General features: G+C 32.6%; 2 protein-coding genes and 1 long non-coding RNA gene across 6 annotated transcripts; 2 read left to right on the forward strand and 1 right to left on the reverse strand.

Moving 5' to 3' along the window:
• The first annotated feature begins 1527 nt into the window (after window positions 1-1527).
• Window positions 1528-5619, forward strand: LOC101253336 (uncharacterized protein At5g41620). Its single transcript, XM_010313920.4, has 3 exons — window positions 1528-2651; window positions 3492-3614; window positions 3854-5619. Exons 1-3 carry the CDS (start codon window positions 2175-2177, stop codon window positions 5225-5227), a joined length of 1974 nt encoding a protein of 657 aa, XP_010312222.2. The 5' UTR covers window positions 1528-2174; the 3' UTR covers window positions 5228-5619.
• An 820-nt stretch (window positions 5620-6439) lies between these two features.
• On the reverse strand, window positions 6440-11754 carry LOC101253640 (uncharacterized). Of its 4 annotated transcripts, none has more exons than XM_004249376.5 (4): window positions 11289-11754; window positions 8986-9976; window positions 7537-7811; window positions 6440-7387 (listed from the first exon to the last, which is right to left on the reverse strand). In XM_004249376.5, the coding sequence occupies exons 2-4, from the start codon at window positions 9972-9974 to the stop codon at window positions 6633-6635; spliced, it is 2019 nt and encodes a 672-aa protein (XP_004249424.1). In that variant the 5' UTR covers window positions 9975-9976; window positions 11289-11754; the 3' UTR covers window positions 6440-6632. The 4 variants fall into 4 exon arrangements, with proteins under 4 accessions (XP_004249424.1, XP_010312224.1, XP_004249425.1 ...); XM_010313922.3 differs by having other exon boundaries at window positions 8986-9979; window positions 11289-11429; XM_004249377.5 differs by having other exon boundaries at window positions 8986-10012; window positions 11289-11429.
• A 9749-nt stretch (window positions 11755-21503) lies between these two features.
• On the forward strand, window positions 21504-23335 carry LOC138339016 (uncharacterized). The gene is made up of 2 exons (XR_011211986.1): window positions 21504-21723; window positions 23135-23335. It is a non-coding gene; the product is annotated as an uncharacterized lncRNA (long non-coding RNA).
• The last annotated feature ends 1096 nt before the right edge of the window (window positions 23336-24431 follow it).

Below are 24431 nucleotides of genomic sequence, written 5' to 3' on the forward strand. Positions count from 1 at the left end.
CGGTTATTGTTATTTGTTATCATAGTGGAGATTGAGAGCAAATCAAGAATGATTTTTACCACATTTTAAATTAATCGAATCTTTCTTGGTCATTATCATTATTCAAATCCCACTTATCTTTTTTTTTTCTTCCACTTTTCTACACCATCGTTAGGTTTGTAACTTTTTTTTTTTGGAATAAAAGTAATGAATTGTAATATCATTTCATATTATAAGTAGGCCACCCTTTGACCACATTTCAATCTTACTTGTCATGGTGTGATCAAATTGTCTAAATTGTTTTAAGAAAACATTTTTAAAGATGAAAAATAAGTTTTGTTATTAATAAAAATTAATAAGTAATTTTGTTTATAAATAACTTAACTAAACATGTTCGTTTTTTAAAGCTTAGTCACTGACATTTAAATTGAATGGAGGGCATATCAAATTTTTTCTTTTTAGATGAATATATATATGTGAGCTTCTTTTTGTAATAATAATATATATTATAACTTTATAAGTTATTTATATAACGATAAATATATATATAAACCACTTTTATAATAAAAATATATCAATTTATAATAATAAATCATAGAACTATATCAAACGCTTTATCCTAAAAAAATAAATAATGAAAACTACTTGGAAAATGCCAAAAGAACCACACAACAAGGAGGTATTAGAAAAAAAAATTAAGAACAAAAAAGAAAAACACATGGTATTTGAACAACTTTAGAAATGAGATAGCTACCAATAAGCAATAATTCCACCAACAGAAGAATTTTCAACTATTTAAAGTGCAACCAATAATGGAATTTAATGGAAATATTAAAAAATGGACAACATTCTTTAATAAGAAAAAATTGTAGAAAGCATATAAAATGACTAGAAAAAACAACTTATCATCGACCCTCCGCTTTTAACTAGACGTCGAAGATTTAAGTTTTGAGCATAAAAAAATTATATTAAGACTTTGCCTCATGACATCAACTCTATAATATGTGAATTCAAATGAGTCGATCATCAATATAAATATTGAGAAGGAAACAAAAAAAAGAAATAAGTATTGAAAAAACATTCTTTAACTCAGCCTAAATAATTAATTTCATCCTCAAACTAGTATTAACCTAAAAACACTCCTTTACTCTAATAGCTGAATTGAAATACATCCTCGATCTTACAATATGAGTGATATACACTAATACCTTAAATTCTCGCCAAATTTAAAAGTCTTTTCAACACTTCTTTCGTCTTTCTATTAACAATTATATGTTTATACAATAGTTTGAGATAGGGATATACTTACTATGTTACGTGGCAGGTAAAGAATATATTTTAATCAAATAGAAGAATATTTTCTAGACTGTCAATAGTTTAAAAACAAAACTAACTAGTTGCGGGAAGTTCTAAGTCGTAGATTTTAATAAATGATCATCATAGCACAACAGAGCAGAGGCAGAGCAGCCATTGAGGAGGAAACGTGTAAGCAAGAGACAACGGCAAAAACATCAATAGTACAGTGAAGATGAGAAACAAAAATAAAGAGAACCAAAAAAATAAAACATTCTTCTTTTTGTCACAGCAGCAAAAAAGCTACAGTATCAGAATTCAGAATATTGTGATGGTAGCAAACACCAATAATTCCCTTGCACGTTCTTAGCCTCACATGCTCAGTGAACTTTCTTTTTCATCGATATCGATGTTCGATTAATTTTAACTTATGTTAAATTTACAAAATAAAAGAATACTTATTACTCCACTCGACAACGGCAGCGGGTGCTAATCAATCTTTCCTATGGATACACTTATGGCTACCATGTACTAGTTACAAAAATGTATAAAGATTTGTAATCAAGAGTCAAGCTGTCAAAATATAACTTTCCTAATTGTTATTCTCTGTATGCATTATCATTTCAAATCAAAAGTATTAGCAAACACAATTTTGTCTCCCTTAACACTTTGTCCCTTCTTTACCCTTTCTCATTTTGAATGTCATTATCACTTCTAAGTGAAAAAAATTCAATCTTTTTCCATACCCAAGTTGAAAAATCCAATCTTTTTCAGTATCTTTAAGTTTTCTGATCAAGATCTTGGAACCCCAGTTGAAAATTTTCAAAATCTAGCAGTTTTTTTTGTATGTATTTCACTTCAGATCGTACTAGAGGGGTAATATTTGGGAAGGGGAATTGATAATGCCAAGGCAGAATCAGGCTATGGTGGAGGGTTTAATACCCAAGATCCGTAAAAGGGGTTGTTCATCTTCTTCATCTGCATCATCAAAAGTGTATAACTACAGATTTAAACGGGCTATTTTAGTTGGAAAATCGAGAAACGGGCTCGGGCTTGGGCTTGGGCTCGGGCTAAGAGGGTCTAGATCCAGTACACCAGTGCCAAGTTGGAGGGCAACTCCATTGAGAAACGTTGTTGAGTCACCCAAACAGTCCCTTGGTGGTGGGATATCACAGCCAGTTTCAGCTAGAAAACTTGCAGCTACATTGTGGGAAATGAATGAAATGCCTTCACCAAGAATAACTGAGGAAGACTTGGAGAAAAAGAAGAAGATGATGATGAAGAAGGAGAAAATTCGGGCTGGTCATATGAGTTCGGGCTCTGTTTCGGGCTCTTTGCCTCCTCATTTGTGTGATCCATCTCATAGCCCGGTTTCTGAGGTGAGCTACTGAGCTCACTCTTTTTGAATATGTTTAGTATAATGATCATAAACATATCTAAAGTATCCTGTTTTTCCGAGTTTCATACATGAACTATCACCAACTATTTATCAAACAAACGTTTTGAAATATCACCATAACTCAATCTATAGTTGATGTAGGGAACTCGCATACATGATAGTTTCTATCACCAACTATTTATCAAACAAACGTCTTGAGATATCACCATAACTCAATCTGTAGTTGATGTAGGGAACTCACATACATGATAGTTTATGTATGAAACTCGAAAAAATGGATACTTTAGGTGTGGTTTTGACCCTAAAGTGTTGTATCTTGATGTGGGAACTATATTTTGCTGAATTCAGTTAGATTAGTTTCCTGTGGTTGTTAGAAATCCAGTGAAAATGATGTTTGTATTAGTCAATTCTCAAATATTAGTTTAGTTAGGTAATTACCTAATACTAATATATGGTTGATGTAACTTGTATGGTGGAAATATTGTGAAAATGACATTTTTCATCCTCTTACTTGTCCTGATTATTTTGTTCCATCCCACAGAGAGGAAAACAAAATGGATTTGTCGAATGAATTTGCTGTATTGTTGATGAAATAGCTTATTTGACATATACAGCTTTAACAGAAATGTTTGTCTTGTTATTACTGGCTTTACAAAGACTCTGCCTTGAGAAGCTGTTTGCAAAGATTATGATATGTTTTTTTTGTTCTACTCATGATGGGGTGTACCTTCCTCGTCTTCCGGATGAAAGATGACAAGTTGAGTGGATCGAAGTTACTTAAGTTTGTTGTTGGTAATCCATATTTGCATTGATTGTGCAGAGGATGGATCGATCTGGAACAGGAAGCTATCAAAAGAGATCATCAACAACTTCTCGTAGACCAAGGACTACAGACCATAATGTTGGGATGTTAGATTCTTTAAGCAGCGCCAGTTTTATGGAGGTGGCAACCAATTCCTTCATGTTGGTCAATTTTATTGTTCTTAATACCTCATTAGCATGCAATTTAAGTTCATATTTACTTTTGGTATTATGTCACACTTTCTGTTTCTTCGTGTTCGTGCAAGTAAAAATGGAAATCAATGGTTAGGTTGTAAAAGGGTAGATTTGAAATGTATTGACTTGGTGTGAAAACTTATGTTGCTAAAAGAGAGTGATGCTTTATGTAACTCTGTAATGCAGCTTGAGACCAGATCTCGGGCCCAGACTCCACGGGGATCAGTGGCTGGTTTTGGCAGTCGTCTGAAGGATGTTAGTAACGCTTTGACAACATCGAAAGAGCTTCTGAAAATAATCAACCGAATTTGGGCACATGCTGATCAACCTTCATCTAGCACGTCACTTGTCTCTGCGTTACACACTGAGCTGGAAAGGGCCCGCCTGCAGGTGAACCAGCTTATCCAAGACCAGCGCTCGGATCAAAATGAGATTAATTATCTCCTTAAATGTTTTGCTGAAGAGAAAGCAGCTTGGAAGAATAAAGAGCAACAGGCAGTTGAGGCTGCAATTGAGTCCGTTGCAAATGAACTTGAGGTAGAGAGAAAGCTTAGGCGGAGATTTGAGAGCTTGAACAAAAAACTTGGCAAAGAGTTATCGGATTCAAAAGCATCATTTGTGAAGGCTGTGCAAGAGCTTGAAAGTGAGAAAAGAGCCAGAGAAGTAATGGAACAGGTATGTGATGAATTAGCTAGAGATATCGGTGAAGACAGAGCTGAAGCAGAAGAGATGAAGAGGGAATCTGCAAAAGTTCAAGAAGAGCTTGAACAGGAAAGAGAGATGCTCCAGTTAGCTGATAGATTGCGCGAGGAAAGGGCTCATGTGAAACTCTCCGAGGCCAAGAATCATTTCGAGGAGAAAAATTCTGCTATTGACAAGCTAAGAAAGCAGCTTGAAGGATTCCTGGGGAAGAAAAAGACCAAAGGTAAGAGAAATGGTTCCCTAAATTTCAGAAATAATGAAGATACGGCATCCTTGAGTAAAGAAAAAGACGATGATGGAGAAGTGGAGAATGTTGCAGACTGCGCGGAAGACTCAGCAGAAAGTGATCTTCATTCAATTGAACTAAACATGGATAATTCTAATAAGAGCTACAATTGGGCTTATCCATCTAATGTAGTTCGTGAGTCAAAACGAATATCAGTTGATGAAAGAAGAGCAAGAAACTCCATAGCTGGGCAGCCCAGAAGAAGCACTCCCATTCAAAGGAGCATTTCTGGTGGAGTTGTCGAGTATGTCAATCAAGCTGCAAATCTTCCAACCTCAGGAGATGGATTAGACAGGGAAAGACTTCATGAACTCGAGAAACTAGGCCAACGATATAGTTATCTGGATGAAGCACAGAGACTTAAAGCAGTGAAGGGCCTTAAAGATCATCTATTAGCTAGTTCCGGGACAGGATCTTGCAAAGACATTTCCAGCCCCATCCGACAGTGGGAGCAACCTTGGCCTTCTAGAGATCCTTGTGCTACAATTCAGGAAAAATCGAGCATTATTCAGGGGAGTGCCACAAAATCAAGGCTAGGAGAAGGCCAAAGTGTCAGAAGATCAAGACGGTGAGATTGTTTGAATACGCATGATCTTGTCAAGGAGAAGGGGCCTTCCAATTGTAGGAACTTGTTAAACTGGTTCCACAATGGCGGTATGGCCTAAGTTATCTGTTCACTTGACAGTTCAAACCAAGATTGCGCGATATATATTGACATGTCTAAAAGAGGTTAACATCTTGTTGATTACAATTCAGATGTCATTTTCAATTGTTTTCTTCTGCCAGTTTTTCGTTACATGACTCCTTTTTGTTAAGGCGTGTTTGAATTAGCCGAAATCCTGTAGAAAGTTGTGCTAATTTTAGCAAACAGCTCACTGTGTAAAAAGTTCCCAGCTACTACTATAATGCGTTTCTCCCTTGTACACATTTTCCTCTTCTATGAAGTTTTCTCTTATAAGATAAATCATGTGCCTTTATAAATTGTGTATCTTATTTGAGCTTTATTACCAAACTGTATTAAATTTGAGACCTTCACTTTTATTTTGGTGTAAACTTCAGATATTAATTCTTCGTGACAGCAATAATATAACCAGTGTAATTCCACGAGGGTACATAACTTTACCCCTATTTTAAAGATAGAGATGTTGTTTGTGATAGACCCTCGGCACAAGTTAAAAGCATCATAAAATTACATATGTAAAGGAAAATACAGTAATGCTGACGACAACAGTAAGAACAACACAGATTACTATAAATGAAGCAAGAAAAAACAAGATTTAGTAATAAAACCGATGAACAAGATAGTATGTGTGCAGTAATAACAACCTTGATACAGATAGCAATTCATTTATTAATATACATAATTTATAATTTGTGCAACTTACCTTCAGATTATGAAAGATTTTAAGACCAGGTTACTTGTTGTGTTTGATGTTCCAAGTCAATTTTATTTGTTTAAAAAATAATAATATTAGTCACATTTAAACTGAATTTTCTTTATACTTTGTCAATTCTTTTACTCCCCATCACATCTTAACATGAACTTCAACCAAATATGGAAACATATAATAACACATTGAGTGGCAATATACTACAACTTACTCGGTGCAGTCCCACAAAATCGGATCTGAAAAAGGTAGAGTGCATGCAACCATACCCCTACCTCAAAGGTAAAGAGAATGTTTCCGATGACCCTCTTGGCTCAAGGAGGAATGACAATATACCATCCATGCAAAACATTTCGATAGCATCCACAAAAAAAAATAGGAGGAAAAAAGAACATCTGAAAGATCAATTGGACAAATACCATTGCTAGTTGTTTAGTCAAGTAAGAGTGGGTAGAGCTCTCATTTTGTTACATGAGGCGATGTCATTCAATATTCATCTCAATTTACAACAAAATAGACTAGATACAGTCTTAGTCCACTAAACAGTAGATCAAAGGGAAATGGAATAGTCTTAACATTATCGATTAAATCACCTCGTAGCAGTTCTTGCACTCATTGATGTATGATAATTGGTGCTTCTATCTTTCCTGTAAGAAGTGTAAACATCATCATATTGATTAGGTTCGTTTGGATTGGCTGCGGCTCCAAGTCCTAATCGTCCAGAGCTATTCGATCCAGGTTTCTGCGGAATACTTCCATCAGGATAGGTCCCAGTTTCCGGATCAACTTGAAGGTTAAGAGGTGGAGGAATGCAAGCTCCTCCCTTCCGGACAGGAGAGTCTCTCTCATAGTCATCGTAATCGTTGGCTGATTCAGATTGTTTAATAGGTCCTTCTGATGGATTCACTTCTCCAATATCTCTAAAAAATTTAGACACCCTTTCAAGAATTTCAGATTCTGACACAGTCGAGGGTGGTATGACGGTGGGAATATCCAAGGGGCTCATGGGAGAGTAAGGCACCCCACTACCAATCTGCATCTTCCTGACCATACCAGGAATCAGACCAGGAGGGAACAAGGGGTACGGAGGTACTTTTTCACCTACATTTGCAATTGATGCTGGTGTCAGATGAGCTGCCGGTTGTAGATTTGCTGGTGGAACAGAAGATGGTATAGGCATTAACCCAGGAAATCCAGTAGGCGGAACAGCACCAGCATGAAATTGCTGTGGTGCGACAGATGGTATAAGAGGAATTTGTTTGCCTTGATCAGCTAGATTTGCTAAACTTTGCTGGTCAGGCTTCCACTGAAAAGTACTCTGATTTGCTGCCTGGTGCATTAATCCTAGGAATCCATAAACAAAACCGTAAGAAATACAAACAAGTGTATATTTTCGCTTTTGCAACAAACAGTGCAGAACGTTCTTTTGTTATGAATATCTGATATTCCACATCTTGGTACTCCAGACTCCAGCTATAAAGGCAAAAAATTACCTGCAGCAGCAGAAGTATCTGGCATGATTAATTCCTTTGGAGGAACAGAAAAATTTGCAGGGATTCCACCTATCATCTCATTTTCAAGTGCACGAATAGTATCCTGATCATAAACCTCCTTCGTACCCCAAAACTGTAGAATTTTTTGAAGCCGAGATTGATTTTCTTCCTTGTTTTGAGGGTTGTGGTATATCCTCGCAAGCATGGGACCCAAAATAGGCTTAAAAGCAAGTGCCTCATTGTCAAGCTCCGGAGGATTAATTCGTCGCTGCAAGCTGCAAAATTCAGAAAATAAAATGAGAATACAGCTGAGTATCATTTCTGTAAGTAGGGAGGGTTTACCCAGAAAGATAGTGAGAGGATCAAGTGTACTAAACCAAATAGTTTTCTTGACAAAGTACAAAAATGTAGGAATATTTTTAGACACCTCCCATCAGGTTTGGCTTTGTAGCACTGATCTCCCTTGTGATTTATGATATTATGTTTATTTCCCTTATGTTGATTTCCTTGTAACATTCTTTTAATAGATTTTATCATTAACATCGAAAATTGTGACCAGGCTAATATATCCTTTCTGATACTCTTTGTTTTATTAATTCAATATATAATTTGGGCAAAAAGCACACATATAAAAGAAGCATACCAAAAAGTTGAAAACCTACAAAACTATATGGTTTTCGTCGAACAACACCCAATCATCTATACCTAAAGAGAACAGTTCAGAGTGGCAAACGTAAATTGTGCTACAAAACCAACGAACACTGAATACATCAAAATAAATGATGCATATAGGCTACTCATCGTAAAAAAAGTGATGTCGGTAGGCTACTTTCTTATAGGATTCTTACATGCGCCCATCACTACCAATGATAGACCTTCAAAGATGACGTACACTCAGAGTTCATTAGTTCTTGTTGACATCAAATTAGAAATTTTAGCAAAAATTCTACCATCTAAGTACCCCAACTGCCCATGCAACCACCTTTGAACCATTATCCAACCAGCAGTAACAAATTTCTACAAGCATAGACCAAGCATTTCATCCTAAACACCAGTGTGCCCCGTCTCAGCTCTATTGTACTACTTCTGCTAGTTTGTAAAAAAAAATATTATTCAAAAGAAGGGCAAAGAGATTTTTAGGTTGGTACAAAGCAAGGCATTAATCACGAGAATTAGCCAATAAAAATCTATGATGGTCCCTATGCATCTTGACAATCAAGAGTAATTTCAGAGTGTCTTCCTTTTATTACAATTTACAAGACAAACTTGATTTATCTTAGCTGATAGAAGAAGTCAATAATATACACCACAGAAGCAATAAGAAATATTTTGCACTTGAGGAAGTTTAAAAAGAAAAAGGAAAGCATTGACAAAAGGAAGGAGAACTCAAGAGTTAATATATCTAGGAGCTTGCAGTAAATCATTAAGCACCAAGATATCAAATGTTACCTATCAAATAAGATGTCATTGGCAAGATAGACTATATGCAGTTGCCTCTCCGAATCATCTACGGAAAACACCCTGTCTCTGAGCGCCTCAGCCAAAGCAGGTACAAATGGAGATCTCTGCATAAACCAACTCTTGGCACCTTTAATTGACTCTTTCGTACCAGTAAGATTATTTATGACATTACTAAGCTCCATCTCTACATCTGATGGAAGAGGCCTAGATAGACCTTTGAAAGGCCCATATGAATGTTCATAATCTGCTCGGCTAAAAGGCTGAGAATGATGCTGATCATAAAATGGTGGGAAAGGGGGTCGATGCAAATGGGATGGACCTAACATTGAAGCAGAAGCATTGGAGGCATTATATGGAGTTAAGGGTGAAGGACTCATCATAGGATTTGGTGGATGCATCATAGGCAATGAAGAGGATGGGAAAGGAGGATTGAAGGCCCCACCAGGGGGGCGAGTAGACATCCAAAGCTTATAGCGATAGTAATAATGACCTTCACCACCAAAGAGGAAACTGTAAGCAGGATTGTCTTGCTGCTTTTCACGGATCATGGCTTCAAACTCAGGACCATTCTTGACAGCATATTCAATTAATTTATCAATACGCTTTTGGAGTTCAGGATCAGATGGTGGAGGAGAAGGAGGTGGGGGAGAATCATACGGATTGAAAAAAAGTGATGGAACAAGATGAGGAGGCATGTGTGGTGGAAAAGCAGGAGGTGGTTGTTGTTGCTGCTGAAGATGAAGAAGATGTGGAGGGGGTGTATGCGGATGGAGTTGTGGTTGCTGCATAGGGCGAGGGTAAGGGAACTGTTGAAGAGAAGAATGTGGGCCTGGAAATGGAGGACCATGAATTGAAGGAGGAAATTGTTGATGTTGGGGATGAAAACCAAACTGTTGTTGCTGTTGTGTGTTAGCTGCTTGGTGCTGCTGTTGAGCAAACGCCATGGCAGCTGCATAATCAGGAGCTTGTCGATCCATAACTACTAACAAAAATTAGCAGGACCTGAATATTAGAGCTGTGTGAAGTCCCGTATTAAAACATAATCAGCTAAACTAAAAATTATATAAAACAGAACTTGACTCTAGCAGGAAGAAAATGAAGGGGTGGGAAAGGTACATAAAAGTGAACAAAGAGATGCATCAAAAAGAGAGCAGTAAAAAATGCTTTCCGAATTCATAGCAGCGCATAAAAATTTTTTTTTTTTTGTGATTTAGCATAAGTGATAATAAATTACATGCTTCATTTTTGTTATCTTTCGGAAATAAGAATACATTCTAAGAAAGACAAGCAGCTCAAACCACTTCATACTGCCTCATATGACTCTAAACTTCAGACAGGGGGGAAGAAAAAAGGTTTTGACAATGTTCAACCTGATAAGAGAAACGCCCAGAAGGAAAATACTCTTACTTGGTCATTTATCAAGCAGAAAAAGAGGTTTCTTTTCCTGTTGTTCAGGACCAGATTATGAAAATGGGAAATTACAAATGTTTCACTTATTTGCAGACAAGATGAGGAAAACTTCGCAGCTGCAGAAACTACAAAATTTCCAGCATATATGGTTTCAGAGGTTTAAGACACACAATTTTAAGTACTTATTTTCATCTTCACACGTGATTCTTCTGTAGTTAAAAGAAAGAAGCAAGCTACACTCAAAATTAAAAAAAGAAAAACATCTCTGATCTCACTGACCTTTACAATGAGCTTTCATTTTTGTTCGAATTATAATGCTTTATTGACCTTGCATGCTTGCATATGTCACAAAAAATTAACGAACTACACTAATACCCTCAACAATTACTAACAATCAATTTCTCCAACATCCAAAGCGGTACCAACTAGGATTGACCCTTAAATAACTCCTGTCATACCAAACACACTTGGTTGTTACTCAACACTCCCATTAATCGAATTTCTTACATAATAGGCTGCTAAGCTCAACCCAAGCGTCAGTGTCAATGCACTGATTTGAATTTTAACAAAATCTATCCAATTCTACTTTTCAATTACTTAGGTTTAGAACGTTTGGAATAAAATCACTTGGGCGCTTAATTCAACTAACACAAAAAAGATACAATTCACTCAACGATTGTTCCTTACAGGGAGGAGCATTGTTTATTCCTTTCTCCGTTTCAATTTATTTATTATAATTGCAACATTAATCAATCCAAAAGAAAATGCCTCTTTCCCTTTATTACACAGCAAATTTGGAGCTATTTATCAAATTGATAAGCTAAAATAAATCATATATGCAAGTAAGAAGAATCATATAATAAAAACTAGAAGGAACTTACAACTGATTTTCGTCGCCGGCAGACGGAGTTCGCAGCTCAGGGAAGTGGTGGCAACGTAGCCGAAGGAAACTGAAAATTGGGGGATTCGGAGCCCATATGTTCAGCTACAAGTAAACTTGGGCCTGGTAGAATTTGAGATCCACGAGCCATTCCTTCCAATAGGCCCAAATACTTTAATTTTTGGGGAAACTTTCGTAGTAAAAAATTATTATAGTATATGAGTTTATTATTATCGTTCAACGATATATACTTTTGTTATCTACATAACTTTTTTCTTTTACTTTTTTATAAAGGAGTTTTAGCGCATTTATATCACGGATATAGTTTAGATTGTTTTCATTAAATGTGCAACTTTTTAGATGATCCGAGTAATTAACGTAATAATATGATTAATTACATTAATTTTTGCTATAAAATTATAAATGGGATAGTTTTTTTCCATCCTATCACTAGAACTGGAATTGATAAAACTCTCAAAGCGACTTCTCCACTACATATGAAATGAGACCTCAGATTAAAGACACAGAAGTATCAATTATTCCAACACAACCCACGATAATTACTTTTAAAAAATTTAACATAAAAATAAATACTAATCGTCTCATTTTTTATTAGGTCAGGGATAGAATTTAATATGGTAATCTAATTAGCAGCTCGTATAATCCCTTATTTCAACAATAGTTGTCATGTTTCACTTTTTGAACCTTTGATCAATATTCTTTTGTCACGTCTCAACGAAAAAAAAAATTACAAACTCATAATACTATTCGTTTATTTTTTTATCATTCAAATTTTAGTTTTTTAAATAATGAATTAATCTAATCAATTTACTTTCAAATACTAATTGAATTGACTCTTGAAAAATGAAACATGACAACTATTTTAAAAGAGAAGGAATATACTTATTTTAAGTTTATAATAATAACAAAAGAAAAGTTAGGTTCACATCAGTGTTTGAAACTTAAGTACGTAGCTTTTGAAATTATGAAAACGTTATAAATATTATGAAATGATGTCAAATGTTTTTGAAACAAGTCGAAATGGATGGAGCATCTAGATTGAAGTGATATGTGAAATATTTTTGTAGTAAATAGGCATCTTTTGTTGAACTTTTTTTTTTTTTTTTGCATTCAAAGTTAGGCATAGAAATAATACTGTGACATGTCATTTTAATGTTTTTCATTTGAATTTTTCCACTTTGGTTGGTCACTCATCTGTCCATTTCATCAATAATGTTTGAATGATAAAAGATAAAGTCCAAAGTCGGCAACTAATTTGACATCTTGAATACCCTTGTGCTTACTAATCACACTCACTAAAAAAGTTATAATAGGATTATCTAAGTTCCTTTATTTTTAATTCAAATGTTTGTATTTGAGTTTTAAATATAAAAAAATTATATTGAAAGCGTTATGAAAAGACTATTTAATGCTTAATCGAGAAATAATCGAACTTGTTTATACATATAGAATGAGAAACTAAAAAAGAAAATGTTATCACGTCATTTAAAAAGAGGCATGCAAACTATGCGCACCCTTAAATTTAATCTCTATAGACGTCATGGGCCTTGTAAGGGACCACTCTTATTATAAAATATTAATTATTTTAGATGATAAATTTTAAAAACTCTTCAACACTATCACATAAAATTGAAATGGTGAATAAGTGTTTATTTAGATAGACAATTGCCTTTCAATTCAAAACGTGAAATACAACAACATCAAACCCACAACACTAATGTGAAAAAATTTATAATGCTCCTTCTTTATCACTGAGTTGTCAATTAATATTATATTATTAGGAGATTCACAAGTTAATATATATATATATATATTTTATTTTCAAATATAAATACAAGATTTATGAATAAATTAATAAATTCATTTGAATGTATGAACCCCCACCTAGCTCCGACTCTGCAATCGAAGAGGATGAAATGATTGTTGAGGAAATATGTACCCACTCGATAGCAATTTATGTGGACACAAGGAAAGCCCAAAAGAGAATGGAGAATGGGCCAACAAAGTGGGCCTAATAGAGGGGCTGACGGTGCTTATTGATCTTGTGGGCCCCAATATGGGTGCCTTGAGTGGGCCCCAAATTGTGGAGGACTTAATTCACATTTTTAAGAAATAGCAACTAACCGGCCAATTTTTTGGTTATATTAAGCGAATGGATTTATCATTCGAGCAACTGTCTTGTTTGAGTTATTTTTAAATTTTATTAGTAAAATTTGAAATTTCAAGATGGTAACTATCTTTTTGATAGTAGGATTTAAAAGTGATTATTTATTTATTTTATCCAAAAAAAAGAAAAAGAGATTACTGAGTTTGATGTGAAGTTAAATAAATTTCATTCAATTAGTCAAATATTTATAAAGATATTTTCGTTAGGAAGCCAAGCTTAATGAAAATAAAAAAAAATGAGCCTCCTAATGAAAGTAAGAAAAATAAGCTTTACTAGTGATATTAACATATCTATTGTGTTCTCCTCATCCTCCAACACACCTCATCTTCACTCTCACACCCATAGCCATCATCCGACACCAACCAGACATTGGGAAACATTTTCTTTCGTACCAACTACAACTTACTACTTCAATACTATTCTACACAAATCACTTTCAACTCTCAAGTAATATGACAGATTGAATAAAATGTCTTCTTTTTTAATTAAAGATTCTTGATTTCAATTTTTGAAATGGAGAATTTTTTAATTAAACAAAATTGATTGTAACGTAAATGTAAAATGATATAATACACCATTAATAACTTATCTATTAAGTAAATACCATACATCACCAATTATGTAGTAGTGGTGCTTATTACAACCTTCTTTTGCCCCTCACTAAAAATTACATTTAAAAAATAGTTAGGATAACAAATTCAATCAATTTTCTTCAAATGGAGAAAATGATGAAAAGGAAATAGTGGTCCTACTCATAAGTCTATATATTGCTCAAGAAAAAAAATATCACAATATATCTAAATTAAATTGATTTATCTAAGAATGATATCTTTGATTTTCATAGCCAAAATGAAAAAGGTGCAGTCAAACAAAGCTTGACCCACTAGAGTCTCATAAATTATATTTGAGTATAATAATTAATAATAATAATAAAAGCTTTTTAGAAAGAGTTTGAATAAGTTGGTTGAGTTGTTAATTGAATGAATGATCATTCAACTTTTTTTTTCTTTTTTTTAAATTCAAATAGAGATTTCAAAAAGTCGTTTCATATTTATCGTAAAAGGAAACAAATCTCATTTCTTCATTACAAGGTCCTCGTTTGATTAATTGAACAAATTTTATGAAAAAGTACTCAAATTTTAGGAAGAAAATAAAAATAAATATTCAATTCTTTGTTGTCTAACTAACAAGTATTGGGATGGTATTTTATTAGTAAAAATAGCAAAATGAGATTTAATAAAAGTTTTCTTCTTCTTTTCTCATTTGGTTTGATACTTCTACAAAATTCTAATTAATTCTTATTCACATAACATATATTTATATAAAGTTTTAACTGATTTAGATTCACATTGCATATATTTCTATGAGTTTTAACTAATTTAGATTCACATAGCATATCATCTATTAGTGAATCAGTAAAATGCTCCCTACAAGACTTCTTTGGTAATTAGACCGCGAACCTCAGTGGCGTAGCCACATGTAGTCTACGGTAGCCAATTGAACACCATTTGTCAAAAAATTATATAATACATATAAAAAATTGTATAAAATATATCGATCAAACTTATTTTCCAATTCATATATATTAAATAATCTTCGACATCCTTAACAAAATTTCTGACTTCGCTACTGATAATCCGTAACTCTAAATTAAGAGAAGCGAGAGATTATATTCATCCGATCACCATTCTTTTGGTAACGTGGCAATGATTATTGTTGTTATGTTATGTTATACTAATATATTCTTCTGTTTGACATGAAGAGTTTAATATACTAATCCAAAAGTAGCCAAACATTAATCTAAAAATCTGGAAATAGATCAGATCTATCTTCATAATCAACTAGACAAATATTAATTAATATATAATATATAGTCATGGTAATTAATTAAGTTGAAAATTAATTGTAAATACTTAGATGCTACATTATATGCGTACACGTTATATCATGAACTAAACCAAAATTTAATATGGCTATAATTTAATAGTGGATATAAAGTAGCTTTGACCTGTCTTCTAATTAGATTAGGCACATGTTATTAGTATATAAGCATGGTAATTAGAAAATTAATTATTGTACCATACCTAGTTGCTAAATTATCTGAACATATATATTATTAGCTAAGACTAAATTAAGAAATTAAATATGGCTTTCAATTATAATTTTTTGACATGTCCTCTAGTAATTCGATGAGGCACATGTTATTAGTAGTATATAAACATAGTAGTTAGAAAAGAATTTATCTCCACACTTATGAACTAATTAAAGTAATTACTAGTATAATATATTATTCAAAAGTTTTACATTATTTTAATCATTAATATATAACAGAAGATGCGTATCAAAATTTGGATTATGATTCATTGTTCTCAGTCTAACATAATCTTTGGACAGATATTTTAATATTGTATTTAAGTAATTCATGTCAGAAACAAGCAACTAATGAATTATAATAAATCAATACAATTGTGGTGGATAACTGAGATCTTTCATTGTTAATAAGAATTTCGAATTTAAAATTTGAAAATAACTTTTTTTAGAGTGTGTTAAAATTTTTCACATCGGTAGAGAGATGAGAATTTGATCTCCTTATATGAATTTAGACAAACGAGATTACTTTAACTAATTAACTTTTGGGATTGAATTGTGTCAGGTGTCATATGTTTACATCGTCTCGATGTGAAGGGAGTTTTAAGAAGTCGATGGAGGGATGAAAAATTTGTCTCCTTATTGTAGACTTGGACGAACCTCGAGTTAACTTTTTGGTTTGAGTTAGGATTGGTGTCATAAATCAATTTTGAATTTAGTCGGACTTTAATATGTATCTGACTTTGATATTGAATGAAATTATTTTATTTTTAAATAAAAGATCAATAATAGAAGTTTTTTTGATTAATTACAATACGTCTGAAATCAGCTAAGGGAATTGGTCATTATTTGTTTCACCTACGGTGCTACGTTTATAAATTCCCCACCACTTAAATATTTTTTTTTAATTGTTATCGATCTCTAATAATTATAAGTAACATAGCAAAAAGATTATATATTATTGTTGCAATTGGTTTGATTCTTATTATTGTTATAATTATTAATATCATTAGATAAAATTATGTCAGAGATACACAATTTTGTGTGGATTTCAGTAAGGAAGTGTCACAGATTGATCTGTATACACGTTTGATGTTTTTTTTACTTGGAAATTGCACAAGTCCAGATACAAAGAGTGTTGTCGGCACGAAAGAAAATATTTTTCTTCGACAAATAAAGTTAGTTGATTAATTTTTTAAATTAAATTAAATTATATTAAAATTTTAAAAATATTTAAAATTTTATTTATAAATTTAATTTTTTGTATATTAATATAATGAATAATACATTATAAATTAAAATTATTATCATTTGACTCTACAAAAAATATTACAATAATTAAAAATGGATGAAAATAGTATCATTTAAGTATTCTTTATCTATAATTAAATATTTTTATAATTGTAATTATTAGACTTGTTCCACAACCATACTGTCACGATCCAAATCGGGCCGCGATTGGCACCCACACTTATCCTCCTATGTGAGCGAACCAACCAATCTAAACCTTAACATTTCAATATAATATCAACAGAAAGTAATGCGGAAGACTTAAACTCATTAATAAAAACCAATTCAATAACTTCTAAAAACTCAACAACTATTATTATCCCCAAAATCTGGAAGTCATCATCACAAGAACATCTACTTCAAATTACTAAAACTAAGAGTATCTAAGAAGCTAAAATACATAAAAAGCTAGTCCATGCCGGAACTTCAAGGCATCAAGACATGAAGAGGAAGATCCAGTCCAAGCTAGAAACATTAGCTCACCCTGATATCCGGAGTAATGAAGACTGGCTAGAGTTGCGGTTGAGTTGAAGATGACGGCACGTTTGCTGCACTCCACAAATAATCAAAAAGAAAACATACAAGTAGGGGTCAGTACAAAACACAGGTACTGAGTAGATATCATCGACCAACTCAAAATAGAAAACAGTATATATCAGATAATATCATAAAATCAACTACAATACTCAACATGCGGCATTTACAAGTACCATAACCCTTGGTCATAACACCAAGCTCATCAATGAGGACTCACGCCTCCTCATCATACTCATTTGGGAATTAGGTTCATTAGATTGAGTATATTAACATTTTTCAAGATTCATTATCTTTATTCCTTTCGTGTCGGTACGTGACACTTCGCTCCTCATATACTATCCTGGTGTCGGAACGTGACACTCCGATCCTCATATACTATCCTGGTACTGGAACGTGGCACCCGATCCATATACTATCCTGGTACCGGAACGTGGCACCCGATCCATATTCTATCCTGGTGTCGGAACGTGACACTCCGATCCTCATATACTATCCTGGTACCGGAACGTGGCACCCGATCCATATTCTATCCTGGTGTCGGAATGTGACACTCCGATCCTCATATACTATCCTGGTACCGGAACGTGGCACCCGATCCATATTCTATCCTGGTGTCGGAACGTGACACTTCGATCCTCATATACTATCCTGGTACCGGAACGTGGCACCCGATTCATATTCTATCCTGGTGTCGGAACGTGACACTCCAATCCTCATATACTATCCTGGTACCGGAACGTGGCACCCGATCCATATTCTATCCTGGTGTCGGAACGTGACACTCCGATCCTCATATACTATCTTGGTACCGGAACGTGGCACCCGATCCATATTCTATCCTGGTGTCGGAACGTGACACTCCGATCCTCATATACTATCCTGGTACCGGAACGTGGCACCCGATCCCCTAATCTCACTACTTTCGTTCATCCAGCCTTCTTTTATACCAAGGCATCATCATTAACAAAGTAGATTAGGGTTTCTTCTTCAAGATTTAGGATTCAATAACTTCATCATGCTTATTTTATCACAATTAAATAATCACAACATGCAAACACATAATTAAGCATAGAGAAGGGTTTACAACACTACCCAATACATATCATTCGCTATTAAGAGTTTACTACGAATAGTATAAAAACCATAACCTACCTCCACCGAAGATTAGTGATCAAGCAAGCAATTTCCCCAAGATTTGTTCTTCGTTTTCTCTCTTCCTCGTTCGATCCTCTCTCTCTCTCTTTGTTCTTTCTACTTTTCTTATTCAAACCCTCTTTCTTTTACCCTAATTAGCATATAATTAAGAATAAAAGATGGCAATAATAACCCACTAATTTACTCAATGTTACCTCTTTTAGCCCCCAAGTAATTGAGTTATTAATATTAAACCACTAACTTTATAATTATAGCAGGAATAGTCCAAAACGTCCCTTAAAACATTTAAAGAAATCCGACCTCGCCTGGGATTACGCAGCCTGTGACGGGCCGTCGTGCCTGCGACGGTCCGTCCTGCTGCTCCGTCACAGAGTTCAAAGACTGAAATTCTCTGAAGAGTCTGTGACGGTCCGTCCTGCTATTCCGTTACGAAGTTCAAAGAGTCGATTTCAGTACCCATTTTTCAGAATTTCTAAGTGTTTTGAAACGAGACCCCTCGACGGTCCGTCGTGCCCATGACGGTCCGTCGTGGATTCCGTCGTTTCAGCCTGTTTTTCCCGAAATAAAATCTGCTGCTCAAAACGACTAAACAGGTCGTTACACATACAATATCAACAAAATGGAGATCTTAATTGTTTGGACAATCTCAAGTTTCATTTAGATTCTGTTACAATAATAGCAGTACTGATTAATATATGAAATTTCATAAAATAAAAGATATGTCTTGTCAAAACAAGACACAAAATAGATAAAAAGAATGAATCTTTAAATAATATATATTGTTCATATAAATATTTTTTTTTTGAAAAATTATGAACACTAATCTTCTTGGTACAATATTAAATTTATCTTCACACACAATTAATATTAATTTATGATGAGCTCGAAATTCTATAGATTGCTCGTGAATTGGAGCCATAGATGAAAGAAGGTGATTTCTGACTTTTTCTTCTGAATCAAATATAGAAGGACATGAAGCATATGAAAATAATGAAATATGCATACATTAATGATTGATACGATTAAAGAGCGTTAAATCAACGAGTTGAATTCGAGTTATTTTGAATGAAATGAATGGGTGAATTATTATGGATTCAGGATTCAATTAAAAAGTTATTTAAAATGTAATGAATTAGATTGAAACTAAGTAAAATGTGAGTTAAAATTCAAATCGCTCTATTATTATCAAGTTTTATTTACTTCGTTCGATCTTTTATAATATATTTAGTACTTTATACAAATATTGTTTTTTCTTTGTTATGATAGTATATAACATATTCAATAAAAATTATCTTTTTAAAAATATTTTAACGAGATTCCAATTTCAATGAATCAATTTGGGCTGCATTTAAATTTTGAATTCAGATGAAGTGAATTATGTTAATAAATAAGATGGTTGAGAACCAATCCAAACTTGAATCAGTACAAATGTTAAAATTTTATGAATTAATTTTATCACCTATATTTAAAATAGCAAAATCAATTTTTTTTATTTAAAACGTTCAAAATTATTATACATATATATTATAAAAAGTAACTTTTAAATCTACATAAATAATTTTTCTATATACATAATATATTTTTCGATCGTAAGGTATTAATTTAACTCATACCACCCTAAATGTGTACTACATAACCATATAATACATGAATGAACGTACAATACATACATAAAGATATAAATTAAACAAAGTGCCCAACAACCTCAATTATATATATATATATATATATATATATATATTTGCGTCTGTTCCCAACATGTACTTTTAAAAAACAACTTGGCCAACCTTTTGAAGGGCAAAAAAGGTTGAGTTTATGAATCTACCTGGAAGTTAAGATGGTATTTGTCTCAAACACGCAAAAATATAATGAGAAAATATCTTAAACTTTTTGTGCATTGCTAGATATACTTCCGTTCATCTTGGGCTCTATAAAAATATTATTCGTTGCATATATATTGAACTTATAATATATTTTTGAATAACTCATTACGATTTGTTAGGATATACTATTAACTATGCGTTTTAATATAGTATTAATATTAAACAATTGTTTATTTATTTATTCAATTCAATAAAGTGTTACATTAAATAGATCAATTGTCATATATGTGTCCTTAACTTATATAGTAGATGATTTGGTGTATAGAGTGTTCTTATAAGTTAAAAGTTATAGTTCACAATCATAGATGGAAATTTGGACAAAATCATCAGAAAAATTGTAGCACGAGATTAAATGTAATTTATCTTGATTATGAGAATGACATAGTTCTAACTTCTCGTGCTAGTGCATTTGGTATGTATTGAACGGGACCAAGCAGAGATAGTTGTTTTAGACTGACTGATAAAAACATATTCTCTAAACTATTAAATGTACTTATATTCTTAATCTTGATATAACGATTATGATCTGTATATATTATTTATCATTTTGATTTATTAAAAGGTGAGATTCTGAGATGGGTCAATATGCCTGGTAGATTGGATGATAATAATATATATTGGTGAAATAATTAGTTAGTTGATGGAATCCATGTCTCAGTATAGAGATTGATGATACACCTTTTATGAGAAGCTTGTAAGTTTTCATGTGTAAATCCGGCCGGTAGATTTATGAATCTGGCACATGAAATAAGTTAAGTATTGCTCTAAAAGAAGTTAGTCATTGAATTAAATTCGTCAGTAATTTAATTTATTGATTAGTATCGGTAATCTTAACATGGGGAATCAAATAAGTGTTTAGTGGTGAATTTCGAAATAAATAGAGGAGTTCAATTACGAATTTTTAGTGGAATGATTTGTAATTTATTATGGTAAGAATAATTCAAATTAATTATTTAGAATTATTTCCATAATAGGAAGCCTCAGTAATAAATTCTGTGGTCCCTCCGATGTCCAATCTAACTAGAACTCAGAATCCTATTTTTTAGTAGAAGATGGAAAAGAAACGTGTATTTCAACTTCTTGAAGAAAAAGGATTTGTTTTTTCTTCTCCTCTTGGGACTAGGAAGACATCTCTATAAATAGGGATTTTTCTAACCTAGATTGAAGAAAGAGTATTCTATTCAATACTTGCCCACCCAAGTATTGAGAGAGTTCAGTTGTTGACTGGGATCACTGTAGAAGACTATAGAACTGGAGTTGGATTTACTTTAAGATATCTGCACACGCTTCAAGAGGTAATCCTGAGTTAATTTTCAGCATACTTTGTATGTGATAACTATTTGTGATTGTTATTTATATTCATGCAAGATGTATGATTCTGGAATGCTTCCGCTGTGTATGCTATTTTCTAACAATTGGCAGTTCAAATCAAAAATATCGTTGAGTGCATGCATGTATGTATATATATATTCGAATCAGTGGCGTGGTTAGAAATTTCATGAGTGATATCCAAAAAAAGGATTTTTTGTTTGGATATCAAAAATATGTTATTTAATTACTTCGTGTATCATTTTACTTATGTGTACAGTACAATTTTTCGATAAAAGGTGTATAATTGAACTTCTTCAGTATAGCGAAGCTACGCCCCTGATTGAATGCATAGTGAATTTATAAATAACTCGATATAAATAAAAGTTCAAATAACATATTTCGCACGTAAACGGCAAATTATGTATGTTAGATGTTTTTCGAGAATTAAGTGATATTTATTTTGAGACGGAAGAAATAATTAGTGGGGTAATATGTGGACAAAGAGAAAGAAGAGGAGGGAATTGAAACAGCAAGGCAAATAAGAAAATACAGTATAGTTGTTTGTTGTGATTGGACAATATCTTATCTCTATATTTATTTTGCTTGTGCTTATTGGAAAGTGAAGTAGATCTAGGGATTTCTCTCTTTTAATTTTGTCTCCTTTTTTATTTGCTTCATCATCATATAGTATATTAATTATTATACAACTAGCAAAATGCCAAATGTCAATCATGTTGCTGTCATGCACGTGAGTCGTGACACAATTTAACCACTACAAATTTTATCCTTCTTTAAATATTTTTAAGACATAGTATTAGTTGATTTTTCGAAAATAATCTGTTTGATGTCAAAAGATAGAGGTAAAAAATATAAAGATTAGATTCTTTTTTAGATCTTTATAAAATTGCGCTTGATGTATTAGTAATGTACGTTGTAGTACGCGAGAAATATTGAAAATATTTTTAAACCAACGTGACTTATTAGTTTCATTTCTCAGCTATTAATAATCTTTAAAATACTTTTTTATTTGACTAATTAAATTAAAATATACCTTTGATTTTGCAACGTGAGCGAAAAACATTTCTAATTTTTCGTCAAATTTAGAGATGTCTGACTTTTTATTAACAGTCTCATGCTCCAATAAGAAGTTAAAACCACCTGCCATGTCATGTTGCATAACGAGGGTATATTTTAGTTTAGTAATCAAATTGATGAGTGTTTTTAAGATATTCAATTATTCAAAAACGAAATTAATAATTTACATCGAATTTAAAAGTTAATAGACGGTTATACAAGGTAATTTTCCTCCTATTTTATTTATTTACTAGTTTTTAAGGCATTTTTTTAAAAAATCAAAACTTTGAAAATTGTTGACTAACTATTTTATTTCTGCAGGAAAGACTAGAAGGATAATTATTTATTTGTTTTTACAAGTAGATCTAGTGGGTAGTACAAGTTTTTGCTTTAGGATCCAACGCGTGTAATTTTTGAATCGTCTTATGATTATTTAATATAGCAAACATTATCTTTTTTGAAATTCTCCTAATTTTGTTTGCTAATATAAGGTCTCTTACCAAGAAAAGAGGCATTTTGGAATCTACCTGCCCAAAATAAATTCTATTCACGTGAGTTTTTCCATTTTAGCCATGAAATAGTGGTACATAAATAAATCAAATCAAAAAATTATTATTAATATAATTTTTTTATTATATATTTATAGATTCTTTAAGTTTAATCAATGACTAATAAATCGATCAACGAAAATATGACTTCAGAAAATTTATTCATAATCTCCTATTTTTCAATAGACTCGCATTCAAACTCCTCGACGTTAGATGTTCCCTTGCTATTTCTTAATGCGTTTTTGAGTTTCAGTCTGTTTTATATTGAAACTGAAGGCTAGTTCACTTGATATAATGTATTTGTTTGATTAGCAATTCTTCAAGTTTAATTAATAATTAACTAAATAATCAATGAAAATATAACGTTAGAAAATGTATTCATAATCTTTCTTTTTCATTAGACTCGCAATGTTAGGTGCTATCTTCCTCGCTATTTCCTAGGTTGAAGACTAGTTCACTTGATGTACTTCTGATAATTAATATAGAGAATTTAAACTCTATCGATAAAAAGATTCCTTCGTTTCTACCTTTCAACCTGACCTATTTATTTTAGAAAAAAAGAAAAACGCTCACACACGACACAAGAGGGGCCCGTTTTGGCCTGCCGTTGGATTAGAAGGATTTGGTACAGGTGTCAGCTGGTTGGCCCCCTACCCACAAGCCAGCAAACATAGTAGCATGGTCCCTGTTTGGCTTGTATTCACTCTCTCTAATTCACATATTTTTTATTTATAACATTTAAAGAGAATTAATCCTCGAATATTAGTATTGTTGTTTAATAATATTTTATTATAATAATCGATACGATTTTAGATGAATATTATTATTATAAAGAGATTTAATTATATGTGTTTATATATGTTCTTTCGACTTCAAATATGTATCGATTTAGCAAATCCAATTGTTCCATAATAATTAATGCTTTAAGAATATAATATAATAATTAAAAAACTTTTTTTTTAATTGTGCTTGATTCTCAACAAAACATGATTGTTCCGTTTGGAAGGATATATTTTAAAAAATATGCATTCGCTTTGTTTATTACTGATATCTTAATTAATATATTTCTT

The sequence above is a fragment of the Solanum lycopersicum genome, chromosome 10 (assembly GCF_036512215.1).
Source record: "Solanum lycopersicum chromosome 10, SLM_r2.1".
Taxonomy (NCBI): Eukaryota; Viridiplantae; Streptophyta; class Magnoliopsida; order Solanales; family Solanaceae; genus Solanum; species Solanum lycopersicum.